A 24,729-nucleotide genomic window follows, 5' to 3' on the forward strand; every position below is an offset into this window, starting at 1 on the left:
TGACTTTAATGAGTTGAATAATTGAGATGTGTATTCATGTTTGCATTCACATGAACCCTAGTTGAATTTTGCATTAAATATTTTATGCATTATTTTGAGGTAAAGAATGATTATTTTCATTATTTAATTGAGAAAGAGTTTGAGCATGAGTTGAGTTTGAAAAGTTTAAATTATAATTTTGAGAATGAGTTGAGTTGAGAAGTCTCTTAATTATTATTTTGATCATGAGTAAAAACACATTTAAAAATCTATTTTTGAGATTGATTTTTTTTTTTTGGGAAAACAGACCTAACCCGAGGATCTAATCCCTCGTGGCGGTCAGGGGTTGATCTAAACACCCCTAAGCCATAACATATATATAAAAACAAAAGTACAAGGAGGGGGACATAGACCTTAACTCCAATCCTATATTGGTAAATATGTCGACTAGCCTACTAAGGCTAGTTATCTCACCCCCATATACTATAAAAATGAACTTAGAAAAACGCACCTAAGAGAGGACTCCTCTCAATACATTAATTCTAAGAAAGCGTAAATAGGGGAGACTCTCCCCTTACATATTATAAAGAAAGAACCTATGCAAAATAAGACTTCTTCTAATAAGCTACACCTACTGCCTATAGCTTAAAACAAGTAGAATACATACAAAAAGGAACAAGTGGTAAACCTGTTCTACTAGGATATCCGGCCAGCCATCTATGGAGGTTCTCTAATCCTTTTCAGCTTTTGTCTTCTGAAGCTTGAAATGCCCAGCTTGTCAAATATGTAGTACCCTCTTGTCTCTTTAGAAAGTTGCTGAATATTATAGATCTGGTAGGTCCTGTCAATCTTATGACTATGTTTAGAGAAAGTATCAGAGGATAATCTGCTTCCCTAAATATGTGCTTACATTGAAAGTAGTCCAGGAAATTGATCAAGTCTTGTAGCTCATTGATGTAGTCTTTGATGGACCAAGGTGGTTTGAATTCCCATCTTAGCCATTGAATACGAAGCTCTAAGTCTACCTCCAAAAGTACCCTACTATATCCATGTTGAATGCACCAAGTGATGCCCAATACTGCAGCCTGTACCTTAGCTTGGTTGTTAGAATAAAAACCAAGTGGTGCTGCGGAGGCATAAATGAGCTTCCCTCTATGATCCCTTAGGATACCCCTAGCCCATATTCTTCCTAGGTTATCTAAGGCACTTCTATCAATGTTTATCTTTACTAAATTGCAAGGAGGTTTATGCCATGTAACTTGAATAGCCTTCATAACATGAGTGCAGCTCTCAACCATAGATAAGAGCTCTTTCCAGTTACTAGACCACTTAATATAGGGGAAGGCTTTGAAAATCAGCATGTCGAGATCCTTGGCAATTGAGAATATAACTCTAGTGGTTATTGACTTCTTTCCTCCATACTTACTAGCACACCTATTCTTCCATAAGTTCCAATAAATAAATATAAGCGAGCTTGCAACATGAGTTTATGCACCTCACTGTTAGGTTTTGATAGACACCATTTCATCAACACACTTCTCATGGGACTGCTACTATATTGTATTCCCCAACAATCTGAAAAGTACCTCCAAATATGCCTAGCAAAATGGCCTGAATTGAATATGTGATATATATTGTCCCACCCAGGGCTATCACAATAAGAACACTGGACAGGTTCATGTTCAAAGGATATAATACTTTTATTTGTAGGGAGTTTTTTCTGAGGGATCTCTAGACCAAGAAGGATGCCTTGAAAGGTACATTATTATTCCATATAGTGGTGACTGTCATGGTTTTGCTTCTTGTTTTCCTGACCTGGTTCTACGCTGATGCATAAGTGAACTTTCCATTTGGATTTAGTTTCCAATAGGCTGTATCTTGAATGCCAGGTTGATATTTGAAGGAGGTGCTGAGAACCTTCTGTATAAGGTGGTGTAGGAAATGTTGTCTCACCTTCTCCTTATTCCACACACCATTAATGAAGAACTTGGATAATGTGATATTTTTGAGCCTAGGAAGATAGTCATTGTGATTAGCTAGGGGTCCAATTCCTAGCAAATTATCCCACCAAAAACTGCAGGTAGCTAAGTTAATTTGCCACTTAAATATGAGGCTCCATATCAGCTTTGTTTGTCATCATATGCTTCCACATAAGAGATTGGCCAGTGTGCCATTTCTTGATCACTGGATGTGCCCTTTGGCAATACTTAGCCTTAAAAAATTCTCTCCATAGAGTCTTCTTAGACCTGATGAGCCACCACTTCTTGTATTGCAAGGCAAAGCATGCATCATTCAGATTTTTTATGCCAATACCTCCTTCTTCCACAAGTTAGCTAAGAGTTTTCCATGATGCCCAGTGGTATTTCCTCTTATCTTTGTTTCTCCCCCAAAAGAAGTCTGCTATACTTAATTTGTTTGAGGGTAGTGGTAGTAGGAGTAATAGAAGACAAGATATCCATACTAGTAAAGTATATAATCCTTTGCCTCTCTGTGTATAGGGGACATCCCAAATAAGTGATAGGACCATGAGTAGACTTGAAACCAGGGATGGTAGTGACCTTTTCCATAATCTCAGCATTTTTATTCAAAGGGATCATGTACTAACTTTTATCCTTTTTAATAAGTTGCCCTAAACTTTGTTCATAAACCTGTAATGTCTTTGTGATCAATTTTAGAGAGTATTTGCAGGTTGAAGTGAATATGATTATATCATCAGCAAAGCTCAAATGATTAATCAAAAGACCCATCTTCTCCTTGTGAAAGCCTCTGTACAAGCAGTGGTGGTGCAGGTTGTTGAGCATTCTGGATAGTACCTCAGCCCCTATTATAAAGAGAGTAGGAGACAATGGGTCTCCCTACTTGAGGCCTCTGGTAGAGTGGAAGAAACCATACCTATTACCATTCATAATAACTGAATACCAGTTGTTAGACATTATCCTCCAAACCATATCTATAAATAATTCTCCAAAACCCATTCTTCTCATCACTAGACATACAAATGACCAAGATACTCTGTCATAGGATTTGGCCATATCTAGTTGAATAACAATATTATCTCCAAGGTTGGGCTTTTTGATATTATGAATAATTTCCTGTGCCAGCATTATTTTTTCTGAAATTCTTCTTTCTTGAAAAATCCCTAATTGGTTCTCAGATATTAGTTGAGGAAGATTGGGAGACATCCTGAGCCACAACACTTTGGATATGACTTTATTGGTAAAATTGCTAAGAGATATGGGTCTAAACTCAGTCAACTTATTAGGATAATCTACTTTTGGGAGTAGGACCAAATATGTATGAGAGATAAACTTGGATATAAAATGGCCACAAAAAAACATTGTACCAAGTTTAATAAGTCTTCACTAATGATATTCCAACAAGTATGGAAGAATTTACCATTAAATCCATCTGGACCTGCAGCTAACACATCATTCATAGAAAACATAGCCTTTTTCAGTTCCTCCTTAGTAGGTATAGCATTAAGGGATTGGTTATGTTGATATGTGATGATATTGGGGATACAATTTAGGATATCTTCATTGATCAACTCCTCTTTCCCAATGAAAATATTCTCAAAATGAGAAAAGCAACAGTGGCAATATTTTTGTCACCCTGAATGGTATTGCCCTGGTCATTAGTGAGTTTATGAATGAACAATCTTCTTCTCCTTCCTTTGATGATACCATGAAAGTATTTGAAATTGGCATACCATCCTTAAACCACTGAAGCTGAGTCTTTTTTTTAAGAATGGACTGCTCAGTCTTCAAGTATCTAATATAATAAACATTCACCTGGTTGAGCTTGGTTCTATTCCCTTCAGAATTGTCATGAATAATATCATCCTCTGCTTGCTTTACCTTTTGTTCAAATTATTTGACTGCTTCAAATATGTCATCATATTGTTGTCTAGACCAAATTCTAAGAGTCTTAGACAGCCTCTTAAGTTTCAAGTGAAAGATTCTCATAGGAGTTTCTTCCATAGGTCTTTTCCAGCAAGTTCTAATAGTGTCTAGAAATATTTCATTCTCCACCCAGCAATGGAGGAACTTGAAATATTTGGTGGGACTACAATGTTTATCTTTGCATTATAGTAATAGAGAATAGTGATATGAACCTGTAGAATCAAGATGAGTCACTATAGTCATAGGTATCAACTTTAGACACCTATCATTCACAATGGCTCTCTCTAACCTGTTCCAAATTCTAGCCTCATTGTCCCTGTTATTACACCATGTAGATGTTTGACCATGAAAACCCAAATTCGTGAGTCCACATACTTCAATAACACTTATGAACTCAAAACTCTTGTTCATATTATAAGTTCTCCCACCTAGCCTCTCCTCAATATTTGTGATCACATTAAAGTCTCCAATAGTGCACCAAGGTTTATCTATGTCAGAAAACTGCAGCATCTTCTCCCAAAGGCTTCTTCTCATGTAATCCTTATATTTGGCATAGACAAATATAATGATATAAGAGATAGGACTAGACACATGTTTGATCTCATAAGTTATCTATTGCTCATCTTGATCTAATATGGAGCAATCCACATCTTGATTCCAGAAAAGCCAAATATTATTATTAGAATTATGACTGGCCTTGTCCATTTTGAGCTGATTTTTATAGTAGTTGATCTGAGGTTGATTATAAAAAGGTTCAAGTATTGCTAACATAGAGAGGTTGTGATAATCCTTGAGTTTTTGGAGTCTATCCAATGTACCTTGAGCATCAATTCTCCTTTTATTCCAACATATTGTACTAATCATCAAGATTTCTCAGATTTGGACCTTGTATTGATGCTACTCTTACACACAACATTAACAGAGCTTGTGGTGACAGGTTGTTTCTTTTTATTCTTCTTTTCTTGTTGACCTCTAAGAGACAAACCATTCTTCTTAGAAACCTGTTGTATTTCATTTTGGATTGTAGTATCTATGGTAGAATCAATTGCCTTTAGGAGATGAGTAATGGTTTCCTCATCCTCATCATGAGTTTGTTCCCTCTGATCAGGATCCTCCTCATCTTCAGAGTGAGTAACTCTGTGATCATTATTGTGGTCATCTGATATGGAACTTTTATTAAGTACACACACCTCAGTAGAACTGGTTTGGACTTGAAGAGGGGATACATGTATACCAGCCTGTAGGCTTCAACCAATACATAGCTAACTCTTTGTTGTGTATTTTCAGCTTGCTTTTTTTCTTCCCTGGCTTGTATTTTCTTCAAAGAATCTTTTTTCTTCTTACTCAGAGATGGCACTCTAATTTTTCTGACTTTTGTTGATAATTTTAGTAGATAAATTGCCCATATTAGTCTTATTACCCTGTACCTTGTCCTTAGAATCATTTCTTCTGAGATTACCTTATTCTCGAGAGTCATGTTGTTGTTCATATATCGTTGACCAGCTGGTAGTTGGAAGAGTGGTTGCAGGAGCTTTAAAGTCATTCCTATGGTCAACCAAATGAACTCCCCTCCCCCTACTATTCCCTTCCTGCAGGTTAGTAGGTGTCTCCTGTATTCCCCCATCCTCACCTCCATCAACTACTTCAGCAGCAGTAATTAAAACATTCAAATTAAAACTAATGGGGGAGCCATAGGGGTGTGGAAGCATTGAGTCAATAACTGAGTTTTTCTCTTTTTTAACATTGCAATTCATAACATCCAATGTAGTAGCTGGATCAATTACGGAGTAGCATCCTTACTTTATTTCTTTTTTGCAGGTCTTTTATTCTCATTATCATGAACAACCTACTTCATAGGATCATGGAGACTGGGATTTATATTTCTATGGGGTGAGGGAGGTTCTCTCTAGACTCCAAAGATAACATTACAATTTTGGGAATTATACTCATTAGTATTAGAGATCATACTTGTCTGCTGCATATTCCTTGCTTGTTGGTTGTCTCTTGTGAGAGATTGAGGAGGTACAGAACTTTCTCATTGTTGTATCATGCCTTGTTTCCTTTGTTGTTGTGTTTTTTGTTGGTGAAGTTGACCATTCTTCTTGCCCTTCTTCTTTTGAGTTTGCCACTCCTTCTTTTCTTAAATATTTTCCTTTTCCAAAGTAAGATTAATACCTTGCTGCTCCTTGGAGTTTATATCCTCTTGACTCTGTAGCTCATTACTCTTATCAGTGATAGCTTTGTTTTTGGTTCTTGCATCTTCTTCTTGTTCCTTTCTTCTCTTATTCTCTTCATCCCTTCTTCTCACAATACATACATTGCTAGTATGGCCTTGATGCTTGCAGTAGTGACAATACTCAGGCACTCCCTCATATTGAATAGGCTGCCATCTACCCTCACTATTATAATCATCACCAAACCCCATCCAAATATGTTGAGGTCTTTGCTTGGTCATATCAATTTTAACCTTGACTTTAGCTACACTACCCCTTGTCTTCTTATATATGGCAAAGTCCAAGAAAAAAACCTTACCAATAAGGGATAATAAAGGAGTTACCACTTCAAGACAGTAGCAGTGCCATGGCAACTTAGATAGAATTACCCAAATAAGGACCAAAGGAGTTTCTTCCTCTGGTTTAAAAGTAGGGGTCCAGATTTGCAGCCTCATGAGTTGGCCCTGAATAAATATCTTCCCTTTGGACCATACTGTTGAGTGATGATACTCATTATCCAAATCAATATAAAGGTTCCCAGAGTTGAAGTGAGTGAGTTTAATCCCTTCTCTGAGTTTAGTTTGGAGAATAAATTCTCGCTTGATGATCTTCATTTTAGGCATAGTATTGGTAAACTTACCAATAGGTTTATATCTATACCTAGCAACAAGCTTGACCATGAAGTCCTCTTTTCGAAACACCACAACAGGATAACCTTATTTAGTAGTAATCTTAGGAGGACTTATATCAATAGGGGCATTAGTCACAGCTTCCTGAGCTCTTAATCTTGTAGCAAGACTATAAGGGATGACGGGGTTTGGAGGATTAGGGACATTGGAGTTAGGAGCTTTGAATTGGTTGGTAGGCTTAGACACTTGGTTGTTTCTATTATCCTGCATATTGTTTTGGTTTCCTTTGGTAGTGTTAGGTTTGTAGGTCTCAAAATTATTGGATACTCTCAAAGGATTGGTGTTAGGAAGGTAAGGTTTCTGTTTGTATTGTTGGCTTTCCTTAGAACCTTTTTGTTGGTTCTTAAGACTTAGCTCTTTATTATGCTCAGAATTACCACTTTTCTGTATTCCTTAAGCATTTTTCTCCTGATCACTACCATTTACAACAACAATGATTTGATCACTGTAGGTCTGAACATTATTACCCTTATGATTGTTACCCAAATTTAAAGGAAACTCAGCAGATCTTACACTAGAAACATTTCGAACTTGATGCATATTAGAGGTTAAATTGATAGCATTTTGTTCAATTGACTTATCATGCAATTGAAAATCAATATTATTTCTAACATGATTAATATAATCATATTGAGAGGGATTAGTAGAATTAAAGGACTTACCTCGAGTTTCCATTGCAGACTTACTATTGCATTGCGGATCATTCTCTTGGATATATTAAAGGTCAAGTAGTTCTTTATCATATTCACTAGAGTGATCGACCACTTGTTTTCCATTCATTTGCTGGTGCAATTGGTCCTGAGAATTCAATTCTTTCAAAACTTGTTCCTCAGTATTAGTGTGTTCTTGACTGCTATAGTTGCCAGAGTTCCAATTGATATTCGAATTTAGTAGGGAAGTTTTGAAGTGGCGCTTTGGTCTAGGGAGATACTCTGCTACCTGAGGAATATTTTGGCATTCGGTTTGTTCAATTTGGATGGCCGGAGCTACGACACCGCCACTGTATTCTTCATCGGCAATGATTCCTCTGATGGAATTGGCTGAAATTGTGGCCTTAGATACGCCATGACCTGGAAAGTAATCCTAGTGGTTTCTTTATCTCAAATTATTTCGAGACCCTCTTGAATTTAGAGATGTAGCTCAGGCATTTGAAAAGTTTCGATTGTAATAATGGAGTCTCGATTTAATGTACTTGAGTCAATCCAGCTTCACTTGAAATTGCTACTGCATTTTCAGTATCATTTTGTAGATTCAAAGTATTATTAACTAGATTAGAGGATGATGCTTGATGAGATATATTCATTTTGCAATCTGGTGGCCTGGGGAGCTCCACCGATGGTGGTGTGGCCATTCCGATAGACCTGAGATGATGAACAGTGTGCTTGAGAAAAATTTTGTTACCGTTAGCATAGGAGAATTTTTTGAGTCTTTTTTGAGATTCAATTGAGAAGTTAAATCATGATTTTAAATATATTCATTAAGTTGAGTGTTTTTCTATTTTAAAGAGAAGAGATGAGTTGAGAAGAGTTGAGTTTTTAGCTAAGTCTAAAAAAGACTAAATGAGTTAATTGAGTAAATACACTAACTTGAATTATGAATATAGTAAATTATATTTTTGGAAATATTATTGAGCACCAATTTGGGTAACAATATATAACAACTCGAACTCCATAAACTACGTGGCCAGGATATGATAGGATCATACCGTTTATTCGGGTGACTCCTAATAGTCCTAAAAGAGGACATTTATTGGATCTAGAGATAAGTTTACGTCCCTTACCCTTGCAAGATATTGGATAGTTGTGGCAATGATAGTAGTTCATTGTATTATGTCGTAGCTCATAAGTAATCGTTTTCGGTTAGAGAAACTTTCCAAGAGTAGAATATTATATTTTCATATACTGAGTTGCATTATTTATTCATATCTTTTAAAGAATTGTTTTACAAATATTGCATGCTTTATTGAGTTGGGCTATTTTCAGAGTTAAGTTCTTGAGTTGAGTATCTTGATGTAAGTTTCTTTTCAGCTATTTTACATACAGTACATTTCATGTACTGACACCATTTGGCACTGCATCTTTTTATGATATAGACATAGGTAATAGAGATCCTCAACATGCATATCGTTGAAGATCAGTTTTCTACCCAGCTTTGGTGAGACCCCTTTGCATTTAGAGGATTTCTTAAGTCTTTATATTTTCAGTCTTTATTTATCAATTTGAGGTAGCCGTAGGCCTATCCTGGGACTCTTTTCAGAGGCAGTCTTAGATGCTTTCTAGACTAGTCAGACATGGTTGAGTTTATTCAATTTATTCTTATGATGTTTAGAAAATATTTACATTTATTATATTCAGAGTATGTTGATACTTTATTATGAGAAGTGCATTTTATAAATTGTATGCCCATAATGAGTTTTATTTTATATGTTAAAGTCTTCCTCCTACTAAGTAAGCTAGACCAAGGGTTTGCCTCAGAAGTAACAATGATTTTTGAGTGTCGGCCACTCCTAGATTGTGGACTCAAGGCATGAAAAACTTGGTATCAGAACATAAATTTCAAGAGTTCTAGAATGTCTATGAAACTGAGTCTAGTAGAGTTTTTTTTATCAGTGTGAAGCACGCCACATTAATAATAGGAAGGCTATAGGTATTTTAGGAATTTTTTGACTTTTTTCATACTCCAGTTCGTGCTATAGAGTTTAATTCTATAAAAATCTCCTTCTAATTCGTGCATTTCACAATTTAAGATCATGCCTTCCAAAAAGATGTTGAGCCAAAGGAACGCTATTGAGAATGATATTCCATAGTCTGAAATACAGACACAAAATCGAGCTTGAGCAGCTAAGAATGAGAATGATAATCAAAATCAAGAGGTTTCACAAATGCCTAGCCTGCTAAGACTTAAGGAGCATAATTTAGGGGAGCTATCTCTATGCTTACACATTTGATGGCTACACAGTCTGGTTGTCAAACTACCCCTATTCTAAGCTCTAGTTCTCAAGAGACATCTATTGCTAATAGAATTCGAGACTTTTTGAGGATGAAATCACCAGTCTTCACTAGATCCAGAATTAAGAAAGACCCTCAAAACATCATTAATGACATATAGAACATCCTGAAGAAAATGAATGTTACTGAGATAGAAGGAGTTAAACTTGCCTCCTAACATCTAAAAGATGTTGCTAATGTCTGGTACAACCAGTAGGAGGAAGGTTGAGGTGAGGATGTTGAGCTTGCAGTCTGGGATGAGTTCGAAATTACATTCCCAGAGCACTTTGTAAATTTGAAGAAGGAAGGGATGACTGTCAAGGAAAATAGCCTCAATTTTATCCAACTGTCCAGGTTTGCCCCTGAAATGGTTCCAAATGTGAGGGTGAAGATGAGGAAGTTTGTGTCTGATCTAAGTAGACATATGAAGAAGGAGGGCTAGACACCATTTTCTGCAAGTGCACCTATAGATAATTACAAGAATGACTAGAGGTCTCAAGGCAACCAGAATTATAGAGCTAAAGGCTTACAATCTCAAGGTAGTATGGTCCAGAATTCTTCATGCAGGCCACCTTGTGATAATTGTGGTAGACTACATTTAAGAGAGTTTTGAGATAACACTAATAGTGTTACAAGTATGGCTAGATAGGTCACTTTATGAAGGAATACACATCTATCAGATAGGGTAATGAGGGCAACATACCCCAATCTTCTTTAGTAGCACTGCCAAACAAAGGTAATCAGGAAGGGTCTACTTCAGGAGCAGGTGGAGGTCTAAACCATCAATATGATATGGCTAGTCGCCATGACCAGGAGAACTCACCAGATGTTGTCACTAGTATGTTTTGAATCTTTCCTCATGATGTATATGTATTACTTGATTCAGGTGCTACCTTGTCTTTTGTGACTCCATATGTAGCCGTTAAGTTTGGTTCTTCCCAAATGAATCTTAGAACCATTTTGTGTTTCTACTCCTGTCAGTGAGTCTATTCTGTCTAAGAGAGTCTATCAAGATTGCACCATCTCTATCTATTATAAAGATACTTTTGCAAACTTATTTTATTTAGACATATTTGAATTTGATGTTATTCTCATCATGGACTAACTTGATGCTTGTTATGCCTTGGTTGATTGTAAAACCGAAGTCGTCAAGTTTCAGTTTCCTAATGAGCTAGTTATTGAGTGAAAGGGTAGTCTAACTTTGCCTAAGGGTTGATTCATTTCACACCTTAAGGTCAAAAAGTTAGTCTGTAAGGAATCTATCTACCACATTGTTCGAATTGGATATGATAGTGTGGAGACACCATCCTTTCAGTCAGTTCTAGTTGTGAGTGAATTTCCTGAAGTCTTTCTTAAGGATTTACTTGGAGTCCCTCTTGATAGGGAGATAGACTTCAGAAAAGATGTTCTTTCCAATACTCAACCTATTTTAATTCTGCCATATAGAATGGCTCTAGCAGAGTTAAAAGAGTAGTTAAGAGATCTCTTAGTTGGGGTGCTCAATTTCTATTAGTGTAGAAGAAAAAAGACTCGTTGAGAATGTGTATTGACTATCATCAATTGAACAAGGTTATTATAAAGAATAAGTATCCCTTTTCGATAATCGATGAACTTTTCAACTAACTTTACGGTGCCACATATTTCTCTAAGATAGACCTCAAATCAAGCTATCATCAGTTGAAAGTTAAAAGAAAGTGATATTTCGAAGACAATTTTTAAAACCAGATATGATCCCTTTGAGTTACTAATTATGTCCTTCGATTTGACTAATACTCATACAACATTTATAAACCTCATGAATAGAGTGTTCAAATAGTACCGGGAAATATTTGTTATCATGCTTATCAATAACATTCTGATTTATTCAAGAAGTGAGAAAAAGCATGCCAACCATCTCAGAATTGTTCTCCAAACTCTCAAGCAAAAGGAGTTGTATGCTAAGTTTTCAAAGTGTGAGTTTTGTCTTGTATCTGTATCATTTTTAGGCCATATTATTTTTGGTGATGGTATTTGAGTAGATTCGTAGAAAATTGAAACTGTTAAGAATTGGCCCAGACCCATATCTCAAAAAAACTTAAAAGAGTTTCTTGGGTTTGACTAATTACTATAGGAGGCTTATTATGGAATTTTCATCCATATCATTGCCATTGACTAAGTTGACTTAGAAGAAAACTTAGTTTCAATGGTCTGATGCTTGTGAGAAAAATTTCCAAGATTTGAATATGAGATTGACTATTGCTCTAGTCTTGTCCCTACCCAAGGGAACATATGGTTTTGTCATATATTGTTATGCATATAGAGTTGGATTGGGTTATGTTTTGATGTATAAAGGCAAAGTCATAGCTTATGCTTTTAGACAACTTAAAATTCACGAGAGAAATTATCTGACTCATGATCTAGAGTTGGCAGATGTAGTATTTTCTCTCAAGATTTAGCGTCATTATTTGTATGGTGTGCATGTGGTTGTGTTCACTAATCACAAGAGCCTTTGATATATGTTTAGTCAAAAAAGTTAAACCTGAGGCATAAGAGATGGCTTGATTTGCTCAAGGACTATGATATTATTATTTTCTACCATTCAAGTAAAGCTAATGTTGTTTTTGATGCTCTTAGCAGGTTATCTATGAGGAGTACTACTCATGTTGTGAAAGAAAAGAAAGAGTTGGCTAAAGAAGTGCATAGACCTACACGTTTAGGAGTACGTCTTGTGGACTCTAATAAGGGATGTGTTATTGTGCAGAATGGGGATGAGTATTCATTAGGTTTTTAGGAGAAGGAAAAGAAAGACCAATACCCTATTTTACTCCAATTGAAAGAAGATATTCATAAGCAGAAAGTGATGGCTTTTGTCAAAGGGAGAGATGGAGTATTGAGATATCAAGGAAGATTGTGTGTTCTGAGTATTGATGGCATTTGAGATAGGATAATGGTAGTGGCCCATAGATCCAGGTATTAAATTCATCCATGTTCTACAAAGATGTACCATGACTTGGGAGAAGTCTATTGGTGGAATACTTTGAAGAGAGACAGCAGATTTTGTGTCTAAGTGCCCGAATTGCCAATAAGTCAAAGTTGAGCATGAAAGGCCTTGTGGTGTAGCTAAGAATATAGATTTGGTGAGATATAATTAATATAGACTTCATTAAAGGTTTGCCGTTATCTCATAGATAACATGATTCAATTTGGGTGATTATGGATATAATGACGAAATTAGCTCACTTCTTTCTCGTTAACACTACAAATTCAACCAGGAATTATGCAAGGTTGTACATTAGAGAGATAGTCAAATTGTATGGATTTCCTTTGTCTATCATCTCATACAGACGTACCTAATTCACTACATAGTTTTGGCAATGGTTTCAGAAAGATTTGGGTTCAAAAGTAAATCTTAGTATCGCTTTCCATCCTCAGACAGATGGTCAGGCAGAGCGTACACTTCAGAATCTTGAGAATATGGTGTGAACCTATTTTATTGAATTCAAAGGTAATTGGGATGACCACTTTCCGTTTATTGAATTTGCTTATAATAATAACTTTCATTCAAGCATCCAAATGGCTCCATATGAGGCTCTTTAAGGAAGGAGATGTAGATCAACAATTGATTGATTTGAAGTTGGTAAGGATGAGTTAATAGGGTAAGACTTGGTTCATCAATCTATGGAGAAAGTGAAGATTATTCAAGAGAGGTTGAAGACTATGCAAAGACATCAGAAATCCTAAACTGATGTTAGGAGAAGAGACTTGGATTTTCAGGTAAATGATTGAGTGTATCTGAAAGTTTTGCCCATGAAAGGTGTTATGAGATTTGGGAAGAAAAGAAAGTTGAGTCCCTGATACATTTGTCCTTATTAGATTATAAAGAGAGTGGGCAATGTCGCCTATGAGTTAGATATTCCATCAGATTTGGATGTCGTTCATCTAATGTTCCATATCTCTAATCTTAAGAAATGTTTGGGAGATCCTTCACTCCTTTTTTCGATAGGAAACATTATAGTGAAAGATAGCTTGTCCTATGAGGATATTCCTATCCAAATTTTTGATCGTCAGGTTCATAAATAGAGGACCAAAGAGGTCGCTTCAGCCAAAGTTTTGTGGAGAAATTGATTCGTTGAGGAGGATATGAAATACAAGTACCCATATCTATTCATTCCTCCTAGTGTTAATGTTAAAGGTAATATCCCTATTCCTATCTATGAGTTAGTACCTTCTTGAGTTGAAAAATTGAGTTGATAAATCTCGAATTTGAGTCTTTTGAGTTATTGCATTATACTCATGCCTTGAGAAAATTATCTTAGTCATCATTCGAGGACGGATGATGCCAAGGGCGATATATTATAAAACCTTATGATATTTTAACTTAGATAAACTCCGAGAACCTAGAGAAAATCTTGAGAAAATTAAACTGCCAGGGGTCTACGACCCATCTCTATAGCCCGTAAAGTGTTCTACCATCCATAGGAAGGAGCTTGTGAAACCCCCGAGACTTATCAATTTTCACATTGCCAAGACCCTTTTCTATGAGTCTTATTTATGACCCGTCAAATATTTTATAACTTATAGGAGCCCCTTGAGGTCCAAGTGCACAATTCCAGTTATGATCAGGGTCTATGATCTATCTAGGGATCTACGACCCAGAGAGACGGATCCATAGACCCTAGCTCAAATCCTCAGGCAAGTCTACAAAAGGGTGGGTCTAAGATCATATCTAGGGATCTACGACCCATAGAGACGGATCCATAGACCCCAGCTCAAATCCCTAGGCAAGTCTACAAGAGGGTCCTTACGACCTGTCCCAGGGTCTACGACCCGTAGAAGGATAGTTGTAGACCACTTGTGCAATTTTCATAATTTCTCATTTTTGGGCCATGGTTTCTACGATCGACCTTTTATGGTCCATAGAAAGGTCCGTAGCCGACCAGAACTGAATTTTAATGGGGTTAATTTGGTCATTTCTCACCTTTTCCTAACTTAAACCAGACCTTTTTGGGACTAAAATTAGCCCCTAATTAGTACCCAATAGGTTTTTCTTACATTAACACTTAGAATCTTTTGAGATCAAGCATTGGAGAGAAGGAAAAGAGCTAGAGTTCAAGAGTTTCAAGCAAGGTCTTCGAATTTCGCTTAGAAAATCTTCGTTCTAGGTATGTAAGGATATCATAACATTGTATTAAGTTCGTCCTTATGACCTACATCTTCAGTTATCTATATTGTATTAATACAATCAATTCTTGAGATATCCATATAAATTCTATTGAGTTCTTGATAAAGTCAATTCTTGAGTAATCTATATAAATTTTATTGAGTTCTTGTTTATATTTAAATATACTTTGATGACTTTCATGAGTTCAATCATTGAGATGTGAGTTCATATTTGCGTTCGCATGAGCCCTAGTTGAATTTTGCATTAAATATTTTATTCATTGTTTTGATTGTGGTAAAGAATGATGATTCTCGTCATTTAATTGTGAAAGAATTTGAGCATGAGTTGAGTTTGAGAAGTATCTTAGTTATCATTTTGAGTATGAGTTGATTTCAGTTCAGAAGTCTCTTAGTTATTATTTTAAGCATGAGTATAAATACATTTAAACATCTATTTTTTGATATTGAGTTGAAAAGTTAAATCATGCTTTTAAATACATTCGTTGAGTTGAGTTTTCTTCTATTTTAAAGAGAAGAGATGAGTTGAGAAGAGTTGAGTTTTGAGATAAGTCCAAAAGAAACTAAATGAGTTAATTGAGTAAATACACTCACTTGAGTTATGAACATAGTAAATTATATTTTTGGGAGTAGTATTGAGCATCGATTTGGGTAAGATTATAGAACAACTCGAACCCCATAAACTCGTAGCCAGTGTATGATATGATCGTACCATTTATTCGGGTGACTCCTAATAGTCCCAAAAGAGGACTTTTATTGGATTGAGAGATGATTTTGTGTCCCTTACCCTTGCAAGGTATTGGACAGTTGGGGCAATGATAGCAGTTTGTTGTATCATCACATAGCTCATAAGTAATTATTGTCGGTTAGAGAAACTTTCCAAGAGTAAAATATTATATTTTCATATACTGAGTTGCATTACTTATTCATATCTTTTAAAGCATTGTTTTACATCTATTTCATGCTTTATTGAGTTGGGCTATTTTAAGAGTTGAGTTCTTGAGTTGAGTTGAGTATCTTGATGTAAGTTTATTTTAAGCTACTGAAGCCATTTGGCTATTGACTTATAAGGAAAAAAAAACACATAAGTTAGAAATCCCAACTTATTAGCTTATTTTTATCATTTTAGTTTAAAATCAAATGCTTATGAGTTCTTTTTTAATTTACCTAAATACTCCAAAAATGCTTAAAACACTTAAAATAAGTCAATCCAAACAGAGCTAGCGTTTGGCATAGATTTCCAAATATATTCAAAAAATCAGATCGAGTGAAGTTATAACATGTTTTTGGCCATAGTATTTGAAAACATATTTCACTTTTTAAAATAAAGACATAAAAACTTGCATGTTTAAATTTTAAAAACTATCAAAAAAATTTATGAATTGACACAAATTATCATTTTTAAGTGAACAAGATAATACATTATCTAAAAATCATAACAAATTAATTCAAGCAAAACCAACCCTAAAAAAAATTCATACCAAAAGAAAACGTTAGTAGATTTTAGCAAATTACCTTCAAATTTTGTCTTCGCAGTGGATTGCCACAGTTGGTAAAGCAATTTTCACTAGCATTTCTTCTTCTTATTTTTGGAAGCAACTTAGTTCTGTTCTTATAGATCAGGAGTGTGTCTAATAAGGGGAATGGATAATTAGAATTAGGTGAAGTCATAAATAGATTGACTTTTTTATATATAAAATATAAAAATTTGAGATAAGTTTTAAAATTTTAAAAGAACTCAACAATAATACTCAAAACTACACAAATTTTATGATTGAATAGATTTTGCCAAAAATATTCCAAAAATATACTTATATTATGGCCAAATGGTCCTAAGGACTTGCAATAATTATAGATCCTTGAAATCTTTATTAGCTACTTCATAGGGATTGTGTTCTAGGATAAATGAACTTTTTGACCTTATAACCAATTACGTGAAGCAAACATGGAAGGATTTTAAATCCCACAGCTCGGTTTTTATTTATGTTAAAAGCACTACTTATGCTTTAATCTTTTTGAAAACTGATGAGTTTTATGTAAGAGAATGAAAAAGGAATAATATTGTCAAATGGTCTGCAAATTATGTATTCCTTTTAATAAAAAAATTATTTACCTTGGTCATTACTCCGTTACTGAAAAGGTTGGAAATTTATACTAGAAATCTTGTCGATAACATAACTGGTATTCCAAATATAAGCTAGGAAATCTTCACTAATGAGTAATGAGAATCAAACATGACCATTAATTGACACATTGCATCTTGCCTATTTATCTAGATTACAAAATTCTTTAAATTTCTTCTTTGTATATAAGCAAATACAATTATTAAATACTACTCCCTTTAGTCCAAATATAAAATTAAATACATTAATCAAATGGCAAATTGTCAGTATTACTTTATGATCAGTTCCAAACCCTTCCTAAAAGTAGAGATAGCTATTATTTGAGATTTAAAAGTAGCTGAAAGGCCCATTAAAAAGAGGGGTAGCTCTAATCAAAATATTAATATATTCTTGAATTTTAAAATATTCATTAATTTTGGACTATAAAAAAGTGTCAAACAATTCATTATATTGGACCAGAGGAAGTACTACAACGTAATTTATGAATCCTAACACATAATGGGTATTCAAAAAATAGGGTATAATATCTATGTTTAAAACAAATATATTATTATCCACTCAATATTTTTTTTAACGCAAAGAAGGTGAACCTAATAATATTATAAAGTCAAATCTAAAGAGAGGTAAGAAAAATAAATAAAAGACGTTGGGTTAGTGAGAAGAAACGTGGAATGGAAAAAAAGATTATATATATATATATATATATATATATATATAAAATTCATAATTGCATTAAATAAATAAGTTTATGATGAGAGGGACAATCACCAGTTCATGACTAGGACAAAAAATAATAATAGTAGAGGCAATTTTTGGAAGTTCACAAAAAAAGAGAAAAGAATAAAATAAAGGGCATAAAATCCAAGCAAGTAATTAAATGAATCTCATAAATCTAAATACAATCTGATCCAGCGATGCAATAATTATAATAGGGAAGTTGACAGCATATATAAAAATCCCATTTGGGAGATGTCCTTTCTCTTGTGAAATTTGTTTGTTTTCTTAATTCATCTGAAGAGAGAGAGAGAAATGGGGAGTAGTTATTTTGGGGAACCAAACTTAGGAAATGAAAGATCATCATCAAGAAAGAGCAAGAAGAGTAATAGTGAGAAAGCTAAGCAGCCACAAAGAGGTCTTGGTGTTGCTCAACTTGAGAAGATTAGATTGCATACTCAAATGGATTGCACTACTTACAACCCTTATGCCACAAACCTCAACCAGGAGAGATCTTATTCATCAACTCCATCAATTTCATATTCATCAACCTCTTCTTATGCTTTTCCACCGCAACAAACCATTATGGTACTTTTATTCTCCTACTCTCTTTACCATTCCAAAATTATGGGAAAATACTTGTCCCAAAGCATGACTAAATTGTATCCCATCAAATGATTTTCTCAATTTACTAGATAAGGACGCACACTTATCTTTAGAATTCTTCATCTTCCTTCCAAAGAAGAGAGATCAGGAGATGATTACATGCATGTCAGTACCATATGTTTGGATACTAAAATCGATATGCTATTTTGGGAATTATATATGTGTAGTGTGCACTTACAAGATTTTCTCCCTCTTCATTGGAATTGCGTTGTATGATATCATATCTTTCTCTGATTTCAGATGGGATTGGGTGACATCGAAAGAGCAAATATTAGATATGGAGATTCCCAGCCACCTTCTACAGCTAGGTACTTTTTATTGTATTTTCCTACTTAAAAGTAAATTACCGCTTTAAGGGTGTGTACAATATGAAAGAATTTTTTTTTTGTTGAAAAATGTTTTCTAGAAATTAATTGCATTACCTATTATTTTCTTGTGTACGGTAGGCAATTGAAAAAATTATTTTTTTAAAAGCATTGTTATATAATTTAGACAAATTCTATGGAAGGTGGGGGTGTGGAAGTAAGGGCCGGTATACCGGATGGTGGGGATGAGAGATAGGGTGAAGATGAAGTGTGTTGGAGGGTGGAGAGGAAATGATTAATATAGAATGTTGCTAGTAAAACTTATTTTCCCAACTTTCATTAGAGAGCTCATCTGATTTTCGTTAAAAAAATGTTTTTTCCAAATTATTTAACCAACCTAATATGAAAAAATTAGAAAACAGTCCTTCATACTAAACACACCCTAAAAGTGTGTTTTGTGATCACTTGTAATTCCTCGAAAACCTTATCAATGGAAAACATGCTCAAAATCCTTCTTAATTAAAACTTACACATATGTATTCCGATCGAAAAAAGACTTTTCAGAAATAAATTATTTCATTAGCAAGGATTTCAGTGAACAACTTAAATTACTCTAACTCAAATATTTATTTAGGACAGTTAGTACACCTATGCTAATATATATTTTACCTTTTATCATCACATTCAGTACTTGGCATCCTAGCAAATTGTATGAGCCTCAGCAGTTTGCTCAGCCAAACATGAACATATATCTGCTTAACCTACAAATAGAGGTATTTTCTTGCATTTCTCAACAGATAAATTAATAAATTGAATTGGAATTTTCATGTTCTTGTTATGTCATATAGTTGATTAATTCACAATTTTTGGCAATGAACTACAGGACTCAATGGAGAAGAGGACCAGAAATACCTCAATTGGCTCAAGTACTAGTCATGTTTCTGAATCAAACGGCGACCATGAATTAGATTTAGAGCTGAGGCTTTCAATTTAATTTGATCTAACATTGTTCTTCAGCAACTCGTGTATGGATTCACGACAACATAAAATTATGCACAAGTTTAAGCAATTTATGGAAATTTGTTAGTCTCTTCTGAAATAATTGAAGGAAGATGACTTTTCGTCAAACAATGACAAAACATGTTGCACTTGCCTGTGCTACTGTTCCAGTTAAAGGAACGATTTATCACTGAAGATGATATTACATTAGGGTATATACACTACTAAAAAACGGTCAAAAAAGAATGCAAAACAGCGACGGACTGCGTCGCTTTTTTGGTCACACTTGACGGAAAAGCGACTCAGTCACTTCCGTCACTTTTTTGCTCAATTCTTTTGAAATAGCGACGGACAGGGCGTTAAAAGCGACGGACTGGGTCGCCCTTAATTTTTTTAATTAAAAAAATATATAAAAACAAAATGACGGACTCCGTCTTTTTTTTTTTTTTAAAAAGAAATTATTTAATAAAAAACGACGGACTTTTAGTCTCCATCCGTCGCTTTGTTTGTACTACTCTTCTTAAACTTTTGCAGAAAAGCGACGGACAGAGTCCTTTAGTCCGTCGCTTTTTCTAGAAAAATATAAAAAAAAACTAGAAAAGTGACGGACTAAAGGACCCTGTCCGTCGCTTTTCTGCAACACTTTTGACAGCAAAAACCTGCAGTTTCTGCTGCCCACCTGTACTCAAAATTCAATTCAATTGTATTCAATTCAGCCCATTCAAACACAAATAACAACAAACAAAATTCGCAAAATACATAATAACAAACATAATTAAACACTTAAAATGAATAAAATCATAATTTAGAATGGTTTAAAGTGTTTCAAAGTTAACAAAAAAATTCAAAATGTTCATAACTAACATAGGGAACCCTTAGGACTATTTGATATATATTCATCACTATCGTCGGAATCATTCAGAGTGGACCCTCTTGAATAACGGGGCGGAGGCTGACGAGAGAGGTTGAGCACTTGTTCTTTAATTTTCTCAACTTGTTCATTCATACTTTTTTGATCCTCGATCCTTTTTTTCTCTAATTCTGCCAATGCGCGTGTAAGTTCTGCAATTTGCTGAGACATTGCAGCTATCTGAACTCCGTCAATGGCCTCGGCTTGACGCGATGATCCAATACCTTCTAAACCTGGTTGGAGTCATCGTACATTATTCCTAAAGCCCATTCCATATATTCGGCCCTTTTGGCTGCCTCCAACCACTTTTTCTGTCCAAATTTGAGTGGACTGTTCAGGCGTTAGATGAACCGAATCTCCCATCTCACGTACGTGCCGCTCATAATCTTGTTGCATATTAAAAAATAAAAGTTATAATCAATATATATATATATATATATATATATATATATATAAAATAAAAATTAGAATCAAAATATATTATATTATATCTTAAATAACTTACAGAGACTCGTTTGGCCCTTTCCTCCACCCACTCATCCGGATCCGACTCATTAGTCTTTTTCTTCACATGAGTCTTTTTAAAGACTTCATGAAGATAGGGAGTGCGTCCCAATTCTTTTTTCTATAAATAAAAATACAATTAATGAAATAATATTTTGATTCAGAAAATGAATTTAAACTTAAAATTTAAAAACCTTACCATCTCCCTCTAAAGTTCAACATTAGCTTAATTAGTTCAAAAGGAAGTTTAACCTCAACAAGATTTCTAAAGTTAACAAAAAATTCAACTTCAAAGTTCTAATTAAGTTCAACTTCTAAATTTAAGTATACTAAAATTCAAGTATCTAAATTATTCTAATTATAAGTTCTAAAGTCCTAAAACTCAAGCCTCTAATTAAGTTCCAATATTTTTCTCTAAGTTTCAAACTTCAAAACTTCCTAAGTTATAATCCAATATACAAACAAACTACAACAAACTAAATGGAATAAACTAATTAAGTAACTACTAAATCACAAATTACTATCCAATTTACAATCTAATTCAAAAGACTCAAATCTAACTTAAAGCTTAAAATCAAAACTATAACTACATTCACTAATTTTACAATCCAATATACAAATAAACTACAACAAACTAAATGGCATAAACTAATTAACTAACTAACATCACATATTACTATCCAATTTACAATCTAATTCAAAAGACTCAAATCTAACTTAAGCCCTACAATCAAAACTATAACTACATTCACTAATTTCACAATCCAATATACAAATGAACTACAACAAACTAAATATAATAAACTAATTAACTAACTAACATCACAAATTACTAAAAACTTTACAATCTAATTCAGCAACCCAAATCTAACTTAAGCCCTAAAATCAAAACTATAACTACATTCACTAATTTTACAATCCAATATACAAATGAACTACAACAAACTAAATGTAATCAACTAATTAACTAACTAACAAATGACAAATAAAAAAAATTAAAATTTAATTTTAGGTTTAAGCCCTAACCTCTTAAAAATGAATAATACTCCTAAAGCACCACAAGACGGCGGCGGAACAGTGACGGACGACAGAGACGAGAGTGGGGGGATGGCGGTGGGAGGTGGAGCGGCGAAATTGTAGAGAGAAGGCAGAGAGAAGAGATAGTTTAGAGAGAGAGAGAGAGAACTGAAAAAAATACGTTTTGTGTTGTACATATTTTAACAAAAAGCGACGGACAGCGTCTCTAAGTCCGTCGCTTTTTAAAAAATATTTGACTGCCATTTTGACCAAAAATACGATGGACAATGCGACAACGTCCGTCGCTATTTTAAATATGTTGACCAAATATTTTGACCAATAGCGACAGACAGGGTCGAAGTTAAAAAAAACTATAAAAAAAATATTTCCGACGGACGGCGTCATAATAATTAATTTATAAATAATTATTTTTTAATAAAATATATAAAATATTTATATAAAAATAATATTTAATTTTAGCAAAAAAACTGCCAAAATAAGCGACGGACTAGGCGTCACTATCCGTCGCTCCTATTAATTTTTTTTTTATAAATAAATAAAAAAGATGAACAACGTCGTTTTATCTGTTGTATTTTATTTGCGACGCTGTCCGTCGCTTTTTGTTTTATAGATTTTTGGACTATTTTTAGTAGTGATATAGAGAGAGAGCAAATTAAACATCTAACAATTAATGGTATTCTATTTCATCTTCTATCTTTCTTTTAATTTCCTTAATTAGTTTTATATATATATATGTCTTATTACTATTCATGATTTTGTAGCCTTTTTTTGTTGAATAGGAGATCATATTAATACTTATAATTAAGCATCATTATATAGTAGTGGCAGAGCGGCTTGTTATAATTACGACGTAACTATCCAAGGTAGGTAATGGTCATTTAATCGTAACAAAAGAGTTCCTATTTGTCTGTCTCTACTTTATCCAAAATAAACAAAGGTGGAACTTCTCAAAATTTGAAGGAGTTAAGTTGCTTTATCATAGCATCCTCTTTTACTAGCACATCTGCTCCTTGATTTTCCTCTCTGAAACTATATTGTACGGGATCCTTGCAAAATATTTTTCTGAAATAGTTTTCAACTTTACAAAAGAAGAGGGAACACAAAAAAAGACCTCGATATGTAGGATTGATGCAATGGGAACGCTAAAGCTTTTTCTTTTTTTTAATAAAACAAAGGTAAAAAATTAATTAACTTTTGGACAATTTTATTTATGTTTATAAATAAGCAAACAAACAAATGAACCCTGAAGCTCCCCCCCTCCCCCAGGTAAAAAGAGGGAAGTCTTTGCGTATTTTCTATTATTTTGTATCTATGTTTGGTGGACCTTTTTGGAGTTGTGATGTTCTTTCATTTGGGTTAAACGTATGAATAGTTCACTAATTTATTTTCTTGGATGATCACTCCCACGAGTTATTCAATTGGATCTTAAACACAAAATTTCAAGAAATGAGAGGTTATAGTTATTTGAATTAGTCATTTGAAGAATACAATCTTGAGTTCTTAACACCGTTATCTGTCACGATTAAGGGTGTTAACTGGATAGTGTGGGATCAACTCGTGATACGTCCAAATTACATCTTGAAATTAATTATAAAGTCGACGTTATTGAAATATAGAATCTAGTGAGGTTGAGGTCGAAGAACACTACTTATCGGTGTAACCGAAATGAATGGTCTTTATTTCTTAAATTCTTGGTAAAAGTAAATGTTTAAAAAAATTGATTTGGATTATACTTGCACTTAAAAACATGATTGTTATATTTCAAAAGGAATGTGAAACTAAGGTTGTGGATTCCCATTCTGGATCAACCAGTAATCTAGTTGCTTTATTGAAACTCTAGCTAAGTAATCTTGAAGTAAAATACCTAATTTTTCTTAAGTACAACTAGAGTCCTTCCGGTCCATCTACGAGATATCACCCTAAGTCCTCGTGGCACTTGGGTGTTGTATTAATAACTGTTAACTTAGGTTTCAGGTAGATTTTTACCATTGGGTATCAAATCCTTAGGTAGAAGACACATTCCAAATCCCTTTGTTTAGTTCATTTTCTTAAGCTTAACTTCTTTTCCAAGCAAAGAAAAAATACAGGCAGTATCTAATACAGGCCTTAACTAAAATCCATACAAAACAAAAGAACTAATCATACCCCAAAAATTATCATCTGGAATATCTATCTACACAACTATATCATTGTTACTCTCCACTTAGGGCTCTGCAACCCTAGTTATGGGTTTAGTTACTATGTACTACTAAAAATATTGCGATCCGACCTAGGGCCTAGTCATAACACGACAATAGAAACCCCAAAGGGCTCCAACCAAACCTTTTGTACATATCATAAGCATACATAAGCTAAAGTAAAAGCGGAAACATCATAAGAGAGTCTAAACCATGAATAGAAATTGAAGAATGTCACATGACAACATAGACTCAAAACCCTTTTCCAACTAGATGCCTCTGCTCATGAGTATGTGCGGGGGATAAGACATGTCCCTAACTCACCCTCAATATGAAACATAACAAAAGTCTTTTAAAACAACAACC

At 34.2% G+C, this 24,729-nt stretch overlaps 2 protein-coding genes across 2 annotated transcripts; one reads left to right on the top strand and one right to left on the bottom strand.

Moving 5' to 3' along the window:
* Nucleotides 1–719: 719 nt before the first annotated feature.
* LOC129892820 (uncharacterized) lies at nucleotides 720–1,340 on the bottom strand. Its single transcript, XM_055968362.1, has one exon. It carries the CDS (start codon nucleotides 1,338–1,340, stop codon nucleotides 720–722), a length of 621 nt encoding a protein of 206 aa, XP_055824337.1.
* Nucleotides 1,341–18,011: 16,671 nt separating this feature from the next.
* On the top strand, nucleotides 18,012–19,848 carry LOC129892449 (protein SPEAR3-like). The gene is made up of 4 exons (XM_055968018.1): nucleotides 18,012–18,352; nucleotides 18,671–18,738; nucleotides 19,424–19,508; nucleotides 19,619–19,848. The coding sequence occupies exons 1-4, from the start codon at nucleotides 18,080–18,082 to the stop codon at nucleotides 19,727–19,729; spliced, it is 537 nt and encodes a 178-aa protein (XP_055823993.1). The 5' UTR covers nucleotides 18,012–18,079; the 3' UTR covers nucleotides 19,730–19,848.
* Nucleotides 19,849–24,729: the final 4,881 nt, after the last annotated feature.

This window comes from Solanum dulcamara, chromosome 6 (assembly GCF_947179165.1).
Source record: "Solanum dulcamara chromosome 6, daSolDulc1.2, whole genome shotgun sequence".
Lineage (NCBI taxonomy): Eukaryota > Viridiplantae > Streptophyta > Magnoliopsida > Solanales > Solanaceae > Solanum > Solanum dulcamara.

Bases quoted from the DNA above. Each gene is read 5' to 3' on its own strand.
- LOC129892820 (XM_055968362.1), bottom strand. From the start codon at position 1,340: ATGCTGATTTTCAAAGCCTTCCCCTATATTAAGTGGTCTAGTAACTGG.
- LOC129892449 (XM_055968018.1), top strand. From the start codon at position 18,080: ATGGGGAGTAGTTATTTTGGGGAACCAAACTTAGGAAATGAAAGATCA. The intron at 18,353-18,670 runs GTACTTTTATTC...CTCTGATTTCAG, and splicing joins CACCGCAACAAACCATTATG to ATGGGATTGGGTGACATCGA. The intron at 19,509-19,618 runs GTATTTTCTTGC...AATGAACTACAG, and splicing joins TGCTTAACCTACAAATAGAG to GACTCAATGGAGAAGAGGAC.